Here is a 12705-nt window from a genome sequence, read left to right on the forward strand (position 1 = left end):
TTAGCCACATCTGCTACAATTAATAGCACGAATATGCTGAGTGATGTTTCTTGCTTTCCTATCTCTGTGGTGCTCTTGAAACATGGCAGGGACTGCTCGTGTTCTTGAGGGGAGTCTTGCTCGTGTACCTAACCACTACTTACAAATACTAAAAATTACACTTCAGTGAAGTTCATGTTTTGTTTGTACATTATATATTTAAGAGATGCATTATGTATGGACAATAACAAATGTGTTCCACTTGTGATTATGCTTTGTGAGAACTGCCATGTGTTTTTCCACTTTTGTATGAGCTCTTCCCATGCACCCACTGTGCCTGTAATGGGAAACTGGTGTCGTCCTTGAATGGGCAGACTGAACTGCAGTTTTCTGGCTGATTTGACATACGTGTCTGGCTTTTTTTAAGCTTGCACAGAAAGGAGACATGAAAACTGCTTTGGTGTGCTTTGTATCAAGGTTCTCACAAGTTTTATTTACAAAGACATGTACACTGAAAATAAGCCTTTGTGGACTATTTAATAAAAACAGCAAACTATGTGAACTTAGTTCCCCTTGTGTTAATAAAAAAATATGAGCATCTTTATTTACATATGTGTACTCTTTGCTGTGCGTTGTTGAACATACTGCACTGCATGCTGCTTCACCACTTCACATAGTGATGCATCACCATGTTCCTTTTCAAAGTCTAGCCATTTTTTGAACAAAGACTTCATCTTCTTGGGATTCAGGTTGAGTGATGTTGCTTTTTCAAAGGTTTTTCTGTGGGAAAAACAAGCAAAGGTTAGAAATTCTTCATAAATCCACAAAGCACATGGTATCATACTATGGCAAGAAGAATCACCTTGCATTGTCCACATCACCAAGCTTTGTGAGAATGTCCACATACACAATCCACAAGTCTGTGCGCTTTGGGTAGTTGTCCAAGATGCTGTTGAACATACTTTGTCCCCTTTCAGCATCACCATATTTGAACTCCATTTGTGCAAACTTTGTTATAAGCACAACATCTGTAAATTGATTTTAACAATTTAGTGAAAATTTAGCGTATTGTAAGACATGATGACAGAATAAACAAAAACATGGAAAGACCACAGTTCAATGGAAGTAAACTGCCATAAAATTAATGTAGTTTTTATTTGTTCAACACTTAGGGTGTCGTGTTTTTCCCAATCTATTAAAAGTCTAATCTGAAAAACGTGCCCATGGTTTCTCTCGAGTTTGACGGTGTTATTCACCATAACTCCTTCCACAAAGTAAGACTGAAGAAGAAAAGCTTTTATTGACCCCAGAGTCAATAAAGAGGAGGTAATCTGCCAGCCACCTCCCCGGCTCTGTTTATGGTATGAAATTTAATATGCTTATTCAGTTTTTTTCCACAGATTCGAAATCTCTAAGTAGATTTTTAATAGCTGCATTAGAATAAAAGATGTGTAATTTCTAGCACATATTTTAACATATTTCTTACAGGGATTTTGGCAACTTTGCTTTGTCAAATACAAAAACAAAGTAGGTGGCAAGATTGCCAGGAAGCTAGTCTAGCCGGTGATGCTATTTATTTTCTTATAATGCTGTTCAGCAAATTGTAATTCTCAATTATCAGAAATAGTATGCAGAAAAAAAAATTTCACTCATATTTGCATCTATTTATTTTGCATTCCAAGTTCATTGAAAACAATCTGATTAGCATTACCGGCTAGACCAGCTCTGGTAGTCTTGCCACATACTTCGTTTTTGTGTTCGACAAAGCAAAGTTGCCAAAAATCCCCATAATAAATATGCTTTTAGAAGTGGCACATCTTTTGTTGTAATGCACCTACCAAAAAACTAATTAAGTGATTTGGAATCTGCAGAAAAATTTCAATAAGTTCGTTAAATTTCATTCAGTTCACCCAACTAATAAAAGAAATTAAAAAAAAGACCCATGTCTCCCCTTGAGTTTTTCCAGGACAGCTTTACTTTTCAGGAGTGGGAAAATGTCCTTCACATGCATGCAGTTCTGGCAAAGTAATTATTCAATCATGGAGCAAACAACCAAGTAACTGTCTATTAAGTAATAGTAATAATAAAGGTGAAACACATTTTTAGTGTCTGCAGGCTGATTCATAATTTGTGACATGTCGGCAGGGAGTAAATAACAAATGCACACAGCAGTAAAAATATGTGCCCTATGAATACACTTGTCTATGTTTGCGAAAGAAAATTGCAAAAGGACTATGTGCGTTGGATTCAAAGAAACATACCTTTACTTTAGGCTAATTAGATTAAATACCGGGGTCTTTATGTGCTCAAACCATGATTTGGTTTGATGTTCTTGAGTACTATGGATTACCTTTAACCACATTGGGTCCTTACATTTGCACCTCAAGCTCCAAATGTATATGCAAATCAGTTCTGCAGAATACCGCAAGTTGGCGGAAGGGGTAAGAAAGGAAAATTGACAACCACCCGTTTGTAGCACTAAGTCACAAGGAAATCCAACCTGATTTCTCAGAAAGAAAGCTTCTTAGTTGCCGAAAAACTTGGCCTGGTCCAGGGATCGAACCCGGGACCAATGCCTTTGATTCTGGGTTCGATCTCCGAAGGCGATCCCCCAAAGGCATTGATTCCAGGTTCAATCCGAAAAAGCATTGGTCTAAGGTTCCATCCCTGGACCAGGATGAATTTTTCAGCAACTAAGAAGCTTTCTTATTGAGAAATCTTTGGATTTCCTTGAGGCTTTGTGCTACAAACGGGTGGTTATGAATTTCCCTTTCTTATCCAATTGTATTTGTGTGCTACTACTGAGGTTACGCAGTAAGGTGTGCACACTTACGTTCCCGACTCGGTAGGCTTTTGAGAGCTCGCTGAAGAAGGGCCCTGCAAGCCTCAATCTGTCCACATTTCATGTAGAACAGGCCAAAGCTAAGCCAGACATCTGCATGCTGTTTGAACTTGTTCAGCGTCTGCTTGTACAGCTGCTCTGCTTGCTGCAAACAGGAAAATAATATGCAGAAAGCATTTGAAGCCACTGATGCACTGTGACACTAACCCCCGTATTCAGAAACGCTCCTTGACTTGACTTGACTTGCCACCGCCTAAAGGCAGCGCGTTCGAAACGCGTTGAAGGCGGTGGCAAGTCAAGTTCAAGTCAAGAAGCGTTTCTGAATACGGGGGTAAGAATTCGTTCATGTGATATAACAAAATTCAGATTCACCTTTTCTTGTCACAGATAAGTTTGCCAAACGCTTTAGATAATTCTTAGACAAAGCAGTAGAGCGGTTTTTCTCACCATGGATAATTCTCATTGAGCTTTACTAGAGGGAACTGTAGCTTCGAACACACTTTTGGCTTTGTTTATTGTTGTGTGTTGACTTTAGTTTTGGATAAAAGAATAGCTCACTGTGAACCTCGTGAGCTGATTTAAATTGGTGAGCCTTTTAAAAGGGTCAAGGTGGTGAAGTGAGACTGCTGAACTTTTGCTGAACTTCGTCTTGCGACAAAGCAGCTGCAGGCAACGTGGAGCCACACAGAGCCGAAAGAACGAAGCTTAGGCAAATACATGTAACTACCCATCATTCCCATGCTGGCTGAAGCATATCGTGCTGCAGCTCCTACAGACACTAACACCAGATTTCCCTCTAGTGTACTATTATGAAACTCTGATGACCTGAAGTAGACTGTACTTGCAGCTCAAGTACTATTCAAATGTGGAAACAAAGTGGTGCCTGCTCAAACTGTGACTATTGATGCGCGCGCACACACACACACACAAAAGAAAACAGCACCAGTTTCAAGATAGGCATTCCTAAGCTGTGGTGCAAAAGCTTCGGTGTTTGAAAGCATTGTATACAAACTACACTGCTGGTCAGAAACAATGTCAAACATCAAGTGTACCACCGAAGCAGATGGTACAGTGGTTTGGAACATCCCACACAAAAAGTCAAATCAACTTGCAATCATGAAATCGACACCCATCCTGGATACCTCTCTAAAATGCCGCTTCAGACACTGCAAGTACATGCACCATTTTCATGGCGCTATTCTCCGAATTTTTGCTAAATAAACATGACTGCATTATTGCCTGGCTTCAATGACAAGTACTCTGCAGCAATACAGTGAAACCTCGGTGATACGATCACAGCTCATACGAATTTCGCGGTGATACCAATTTTTCGTTCGTCCCGGCCAAGGCCCATTGGCCTGCAATGTAATGGAGTACGGTTGTTGCGAACAGATTTTCAGCGAGCGACGTTTGATACGAACGTTCGCTACCACCCAGGTAGGAAGAGGTGCTGTCTGCGCTGTCGCAAAGATGTGCCAAGCACTTGCGAGCGCAGGGAACGCAAGCGTGGGCATGCGCGCCGCACCACCAAATCGTCACAATCAAGGTGTAAGAAAAAAAACTTTTCTTACGGTCAGAATAAACCTTCAGAGACGCGTCAAGGCCTCCGAGTGTCGCGGGTCAGAACACATCTGGTTCATTAATTAAATGAGCGCGTACGGGCCGTATATTTACGATTGCTGGTATGACTGCCGACATCTAAAAACTTAACTGACAATCATTCAGGATTCTTCCTGACAGTTGCCGCAGCCCTAACAAACAATAAATGAACATGTACACCAGCTTTCTTTTGCCACATGCTAATTTTCCGTGCTTTCTGGTGATACGAATTTCGGATGATACGAATATTTCTGGTGGTCCCGTGAGATTCGTATCACCGAGGTTTCACTCTATTTAATTAATGAGAGTTACTGAACATCAAAATTTTCATGCATGCAACATCCACCTGTTCCAAGTACATCATCGTCATCCTCGGCTTATTTTACGTCGATTGCAGGATGAAAGCCTCTCCAAGTGTTCTCAAATTTGCCCTGCCCTATGTGAACAGATTCCATTGTATGCATGTAAATTTCCTAATTTAACCCCTCCACCTAACCATTTGCTGTCATTGGCTGCAGTTCCAATCTATTAGTATCCATTTTGTCACACTGACCATCAGCTATCTGTCCTATGCATTACATGACCTGCTTAGGTCCATTTCTTTCTCTTAATGTCAACTAGGACATCAGGTAACGCAGTTTTGTTCTCTCATCCACTCTGCTGTCTTCCTGTCTCTTAGCGTTACACCTATCATTTTCCGTTTCATTGCATGCTGTGTGGTTCTTAACTTCTTTTTTGCTCTTATCCTCCTAGTTTCAGCACCATATGTTAGTATGAGCAGAATTCAATGATTGTATACTTTCCACTTTAAGGGACAGTGATAAGTTGCCAGTCATGATTTGGCAATGTCTGCTGTGTGTGCTCCATCCCATCTTCATTCTTTGGTAAATTTCTTTTACATGTGAAGGCTCCCCTGCCAGTAACTACCCTGTATTCTTTTTAGAATACCCTGGATATACATACTCTTGTACAGATTCTAGGATGCAGTTGCCAATTATGAGCTCTCGCTCTTTCGCCAGGCATACTAACATTATCTCTGTTTTTTACATATTTTTCTTCAACCCTACTTTAACAGTTTCTTGGCTGAGATCTCCAATCATTTTTTTGCATTTCATCACCATTATTGCCGAAGCATATGATGTCGTATGCAAATTGTAAGCTACTGAGACATTCTCCGTTAACCTTTATTTCTGTTTCTTCCCAATCTAGTTATTTAAGTACCTCGTCTAAGGAAGTACATAATTAACCTTAATATATAAAATTGTGCTACCTACAACAAGCAATTTTTGAAAGTTTTGCTCAAGGTAAACAAAAGAAGGTTACGTCGTAAACAACTTAAAATGTACTGAACAAGTCAATGAAGTTCAGTAAGGCCCTTCAGCATACCATATGAAGCCAACAAGATGTGTAGTGTGCAAGAGAAAACTATTCTGCAAGTATTCAGCAAGGACGCAAGTGAAGCACTGGTTCAGATAAATAAGTGCCAATAATAAAATGACAAAGAACACAAGGAAGGAGATGTGGACCTTGTCCTTGTGTTCCTTGTCATTTTATTATTTGCGCGAATTTATCTCAATCACTCAACCACTAGCCCAATAATCAATTCTTTTTGAGTGGAGAAAATTGTTAGCTGGAGGTCCTTGCTGCCAATTTAACTGAACTTTAGAGTAACACAAAATTGCGGACATATTTCGCACAAGGAGGACCAGATACACCTCAATCCTCAACACAACATTGACTTGACAGAATGGCTGATTGACTGAGTTGGTGATTCATGTTATACTTGGAAATATGAGCGCATAACTAAGGAAGGACTACAAAAAGATGAGGACTTGTCTTTTCGTAGTCCTTGTTCAGTTATGCGCTCATATTTCCAAGCAACAACATTGGCACTAGACACCACCAGAGTTTTGGAGAGCCACATCACCGAAAGGTGCTCTCTTCTTTAGTACTGACCTCCCTCTTGTTGCCCTCGACATAGATCTGCGCCAAGTGCATGTAGACCTTCAGCGGCTCATTGAACTGCAGTGCCTCCTTGAAGACACTGTCAAGAGAGTCCTGTGTTCCGTACAAGTGCTCCAGGTTTAGCAGTGCTGTCCACACATTCAGTTTCTCTTGCTCTTCCCTGTATTACGAATAAAATGCAAATATGTTGAAGACACCAGCTTCTTTTTAACCACTGCGAGTCAGCATTTCTACTATTAAAGCATACAAATATAGCCTAGCCACCCATTCCTGTTATGTTCCCCATTAGTCGTTAGAAGCAAATTATGCTCCCATCATTCCACACGCCAAAGGACACTCAGCTTATTGTCTCCTCATGCTGCTTCATTTGTCAGTTTTCCATGTTCCCCGAGAACTGGTCTTCCTACAACACCCCGACTATTCTTCAGTCCCACCTTCAATAATAACACCAACTTACAAAATGTAAAGCAGTGAACTATTACGCTTTGCCATACATCTTATACTTCATATTTATTTATTGACAGACGATGAAATGGCCATCTGCACTGTGATAATACTTTGGTAGAACTTTCTAATCAATCAAAGTTTTTTTCCCACTTTTTATGCTCCCTCGATTACTGGTACCTCTCAGCACATACGGTGAACATGTATGCACTGAAGTATATATCATTTAATTGTTACTACAGAAATAATACCCTTATCGCATTCCATTTAGTCACTACAAACACGAACCAAAAGCTTATGTGCACTAAAAGAGATCACATTATCCATGACCTTAACTGTTCACATAAGCATGATCAAGAGCAGAATTAAAAAGTGCAGTTTGGACACTCCGAATACACAGTGACTTGCTACAACCTATGTAAATTGTAAAGCCCAAGGTAAGGATTGACGCCTTATTACAAAGTGCTAGCACCTCAATGCCACCTGCAGCTTTCTTTCTTCCAAAGTCAATTGTCAAAGCGGCTGGAACATTCAGTAAGCAGCTTCGTCTTCCTGCTTTCATTAGCACCACTCCTCAGAGCTCAACTACAGTTGTGGTGGCATCCTGGGGCTGGTTTTGGAAGTCCAGAATCATGAGCTGCTTAAGTTCCAGACTGGTTTGACGAAGGTCTTGCCTACACACTGTTATGATGCTTCCTGCCCATATTCAATACTACTCGCCAGTGCCGACGGCCAGCCAAAGGATGTAGTTTTTTAATAATACATGACAGGTAATGCTATTAAGGCTTGAGGCACTTCTCACAGATCATATTCACACAGAAAAACAATATGTCACATAAAAAAAATATAACAGATATGTGTCACGCAATCTGATGAAAGATTAGGTCTTATACATACATCTGATTAGAAAAATGACATATTACATACAAGAGACCACAGGTCTAATCCTATTTACCCCCAAATGAGTGGAGTAGCATGTTTCCCACAATTTGCACTAATGATTATTGCACACCGTACGTTTAGCCCAAAGGCACACAAATAATGCATACACTTAACCCTCACTACAACGAAGTCTTTTCACTTGAATTATCACTCTTATAGAGGTGTCATGCGGTCCGCAAGTTGCAGGCTGTGCATAGTGAACTAGCAAAAGTTCAGAGTTTTGAGATCCCTGAGCCAGAACAGCAGCCTGAACTGGTGCCTCCTCCCTACCACGCCAACGATGCAGAGTGTGGCATGCACCTACCACCTGGCTCCTGCTCCTTTTTTTTTTTTTTTCTTTTTTGAAACTCGACACCTCAAGGGACATTACATGAGGGGTGGGCAATGGACATTGTGAATATTGGTTAACATATTAGATTATCACTCCTTATGGCTGTTTTAAACAAGTACGGTCTATTAACAAGGCAATGTAGCTAGGAAGGTCATTCTAGTCTTGTGCCAAATGTGAGAAGAGACATACTTAAGGTCTTCGTATGAATTCATTCACTATAATACACATTTCACTGCTATGACAACATGTCTGATGAATACACTGCCTGGTGGAAAGGAAGGTCATTCTAGTCTTGTGCCAAATGTGAGAAGAGACATACTTAAGGTCTTCGTATGGATTCATTCACTATAATACACATTTCACTGCTATGACAACATGTCTGATGAATACACTGCCTGGTGGAAAGGAATAAGGAGGGGTTGGAAAATGGGCAGAGACCATAAAGGGGGTATGCTTTTGGTGGGCCTCTGTGGTGGCAACACAGCATTTATTTTTATTTACACCCTGGAGAATACCGGTTCAATTCCACTTCAAGAGTCAAAATCTTTTTTTTTCCCCCTAGTTCCCTCTTTATGGAAGGGGGGGGGGGCATTGGAGTTTGTGCTCACACGCCCTTGTATTTAAGGGCATGTGAGCACAAGCAAGATTATGCTCACACTTCCCATCCCTCTAATGCGATGGCATTACAATCGCTACATTGCCACGAAAACACTAGTTCTATGCCAAACTAGCTAGCTAGCTGCTCTCTAGAAAGCATTCCTCTTTAGTTAGTTCTAGCCAGAGAGGCATGCTCTTCTCACGATTTTGCACCCATTGCAACTGCTGGGAATTGTTCTGTAAGCATGATTAAAGTAAAAGCACACATCACTGTTTTAAAGGAGGAGAGTCAACACAAAATTAACAGCATAAGCTGTGTCACAGAAACAGCATTCCTCTGCAGACTGAGACTTTTGATGTTGCAACTGACCCTATAATATTAACAGACATGAGAAATATTACCTGAAGTCGATGCATGACAGTGCCCGCCTTGCTACAGCACGTGCTTTCTCAATCTCAGCTTGACGTAAATGGAAAGCCATGTATCGAAGCCATACTATAGAACTGTTGGGCGACACCAAGACCAACCGATCAAAATCATCAACTGTCTCAGGCTCACGGCTTGGGTCAACCAGCATGCGTTCCTTCTGCAATAAAATCCAGGAGTAAAACACACATTAGTGCTTGTGATGTAGAGCTAGATCACTTGAGAAATGGAGCAGACTTTTGACTTCATTATTACATCTGGTGTGTCGTTCAGAGAAAAAGATATGAAGCTACACAAATCGGAGAAGCATGTTTACCAAACAGCCCAAATGGGCGAAAACAAAGTGATGTTAGATTCCACATTGCACTTCAATAAAAAAATGTCTCATGATACTACACACATGTTCAAATAAAGCTTTACCTTGCGTAACTGTGCTTCAGCCTGCTCCCTTTCTTGACGGATCTCTTTGCGACTTTTCTTTGCACTGCCGTCATCACCATCTTCGTCGTCGCTACTATTGACAGCTGGCCGTTCTTCCAGTAGCTTCCCCAAGTCCGGGGTGGCTTCAACATCCCAGCTGAAGCCCTCATCCAGACTGAGTCGGGGCAGCGGGTCGTCAAGCTTAATTTTCTTTTCGCTACTGTCAAAGATTAGCTCATCTGCGGAGGAATTGGACAATTTCCTCTTGCGGGGCAATGTGGCATTTGCCTGCACACGATGCACTAAACCGAGGAATAGCCGTCTCTCCGAGGCCTGGATTCTTTTCACAACAACACTGACCAGCTCGCCGATCTTCATGGCTTTGTGGCTCCGTTGCAAGTGAGCAGGCAGCTTTGACAAGGGTATCAGTCCCACTACTCCACATCCCACAGTGACAAAACAGCCATGTTTGTTCACAGTCTTTACAAACCCTCGAAGGGTAGTGCCTACAGTGATGCTGCTAAGAGCTACGATTTCCTTGTCTTCAATCTCTTTGCAACTTTCAGGATGTAGCCTGCAAAAGTGCAAGAGATGAAGGTAAACTGAAGCAGCACCTGAAGAGCAAACACACAATCATTTGAGAAGCTATGTTCACGCTGTGCACCATATTTTTTTATTGTGTAACACCTCTGCCTGAACTCAGCCATGGTTCCACGGAGCTCAAATGTTAAATTTTATGTGCAATTTTGAATAATGTCAGCATCTGCCAAGGTTACTTAGCGGCTAAGGCATTATGCTGCTAAGCATGAAGGGCGTAGGTTCAACTCCCAGTCAAGGTGACAGTATTTTGATGGAGGTGAAATGCAAGAATGATGCCTGCATATACTTAAGGTTCAGTTATTCACATCTTTTTATGCAAATGTACAAGTTCAGCAGTTCTTACAACTGTAGCAGCACAGAAAATTTGCTTAGAGTCTTTTTATCAGTTCTGTGCTTCAATTTATTCATTAAATTTCATGGTGGTTGAGCCTCGCAGTTACAGAAGTGTTTCGCATTCACCTATCGTGCACCATTGCAATGCAGTGAAGCGCAACCTTTATCATGAATTAATTTATACAGTGTTGTGCTAAGCTTTCTGTCTGCATGAGCTAAATTCATTCCAATGCAATGCACTATACCAATGGTAGTTAAAAGGACTGCCAACCAATTTTTATTGTACCTGTTTTCTTTAGTACAATGGAAAGCTTATCAGCCAGACTGTCTAATCATGCAATGATAACACGGGTAACGCGGCATTTTTAATCATAATTTTAAGATGTTCGGCACCTACGAAGCCATTCACACAACACATGCTGCAAAGAGTGCAGGTCAGTGTGATAGTGACTGTACACTGGCAAACAAGTGAGGCCCTGTCAATTAAGCCTGTATTGCGGTGGTTCGATACGCGCTCTGTGATGTGCTGTGGCTTGACGTGGGTTTCTGGTTCCCGTGGCCGCCGTGAAGGCAGTGCCGCTTCTCATCATCAACTCTTTTTACTTTCTAAATAAGCTTTGAATAAAGTGAAGATGCCTAAGAGTAATTTTAAGCATGAATACGAAATATGGTGCATCTAAACAGCAGACTGCGTACAGCAATCCAAGCGACTCAAAGTGTCAGTTTTTGTGACTTTCAAATGCATTTAAAAATACAAAGCCTATCCAAATCGCAAAAAGAATGCTCAATTCTGTCACTATAATTCATGGTCTTTCCACTCTTCCCCCAGTCTCTTGTGACATGTTCTGGCTAGTTGTCAGCCCCTTTCTCTATGCCCATTTATTCATCTGAAGAGGTGAGATAAGCAGTAAAAATAGCATCGAAAGAACAGGAGACCTGCCACTATTTAACTGTTGGAATATGGATGCACTAATAGAGAACAGTTAACTTTTATCACTTAGCCACTTTTGTACCTCAGTTTTTACATTAACTCCATGCAAAATGAAACAGCATACTATAAGTGATGCAATTGCCAATGGCCATTGGATACAAAAAATAAAATTCTGTGTGTTCAAAAAAGCTACTTAGTACCGTACGTTAATTAGGTTTCACATAACATAGACTAGAAGTGAAAAAATGGCAAAGCAAACATGTAAATGTGGGCTGCAGTATTGACATGGTGTACCCGAGGCCACACTGCATATTTAAATCCCAGGGAATTGTTATCAGCAAACGTGAAGTTTTTACATGCACCACAGGCAGTACACTATATTGATGCCAAGCCCAATATATCTACTGCAGAATGCAAGCATTGATTTAAGACCTTATTAGCCAGCTGTCAGCTGTTGTTTAAATGCTGGTATCAAGGTGACCTATTTCTAAATTTAGTTGAAACCACACTTACATGCTGAGATATGTGTGAGCACACATATTAAAGGGACACTAAAGAGCAAAACGATTTTTCTTGTATTAGTAAACTACTATTTCACGATACCAAAAACAGCACGCTTGCGGCGAGAAGACGCTTAGTAAGCAAGAAATCGCACAAAAATAAAATGCGGGTGGCGACGCCACCTTGAAGTTTCCACACCATTCGCCGTGGCGTCACATATTTTGACGGCGCCTCCTAGGGCCTACATAGTTCCTTAACGGTAAAAATGAAGTACACTGTCTTCTGAGAGAGCCATAGAGTTAACATACCATGTCTGAGGAAATTTTGTTGAGCCAATGGCGCCAAAATACCATAAATACACTTTAAAATCTATGACGTCACGTGTGGAGATTTTGGCGCGAAATTTAAAAATGAAACTTTGAACTTCATTTTCTCTTTTATTAATACACCTATGATGGTGAAATTAACGACATTATAGTTCTCAAAGTACAATTTATCAATCTAAACCGATTCATGGTTTGTCTTTAGTGTCCCTTTAATATAGGAAGAACCACTTAAACAGGTCAGCTGTTTTGACAATATATTAGTACTGCATTAAGATGGTGAAAATCGTCTCAACCCTACAAAGGTGTATTCCTGCACCAGCATTTCGTAAAGATTCATTTTATCCAGTGGCCAATCTTCGCTACAGTAGGGCCACAGTTCTGGGTGAGCCATAGGCGTATCTACCGGGGGGCAAGGGGGGCGCTAGCTCCCCCCCCCCTAAGAAATGTAGGGGGGGGCGGAGCCCCCCC

At 41.1% G+C, this 12705-nt stretch overlaps 1 protein-coding gene across 1 annotated transcript in view; it reads right to left on the bottom strand.

Annotated features, from left to right (window-relative positions):
• Positions 1-583: 583 nt before the first annotated feature.
• LOC119383039 (protein RRP5 homolog) overlaps positions 584-12705 on the bottom strand; it is an 81231-nt gene continuing 69109 nt past the window's right edge. Inside the window, 6 exon segments of the mRNA XM_049413025.1 lie at positions 584-759; positions 842-1007; positions 2813-2966; positions 6377-6545; positions 9102-9286; positions 9547-10120. Of these exon segments, the coding sequence (XP_049268982.1) occupies positions 585-759; positions 842-1007; positions 2813-2966; positions 6377-6545; positions 9102-9286; positions 9547-10120 (1423 nt within the window). The 3' untranslated portion in view covers position 584.

Source organism: Rhipicephalus sanguineus, chromosome 1 (assembly GCF_013339695.2).
Source record: "Rhipicephalus sanguineus isolate Rsan-2018 chromosome 1, BIME_Rsan_1.4, whole genome shotgun sequence".
NCBI classification, from domain to species: domain Eukaryota; kingdom Metazoa; phylum Arthropoda; class Arachnida; order Ixodida; family Ixodidae; genus Rhipicephalus; species Rhipicephalus sanguineus.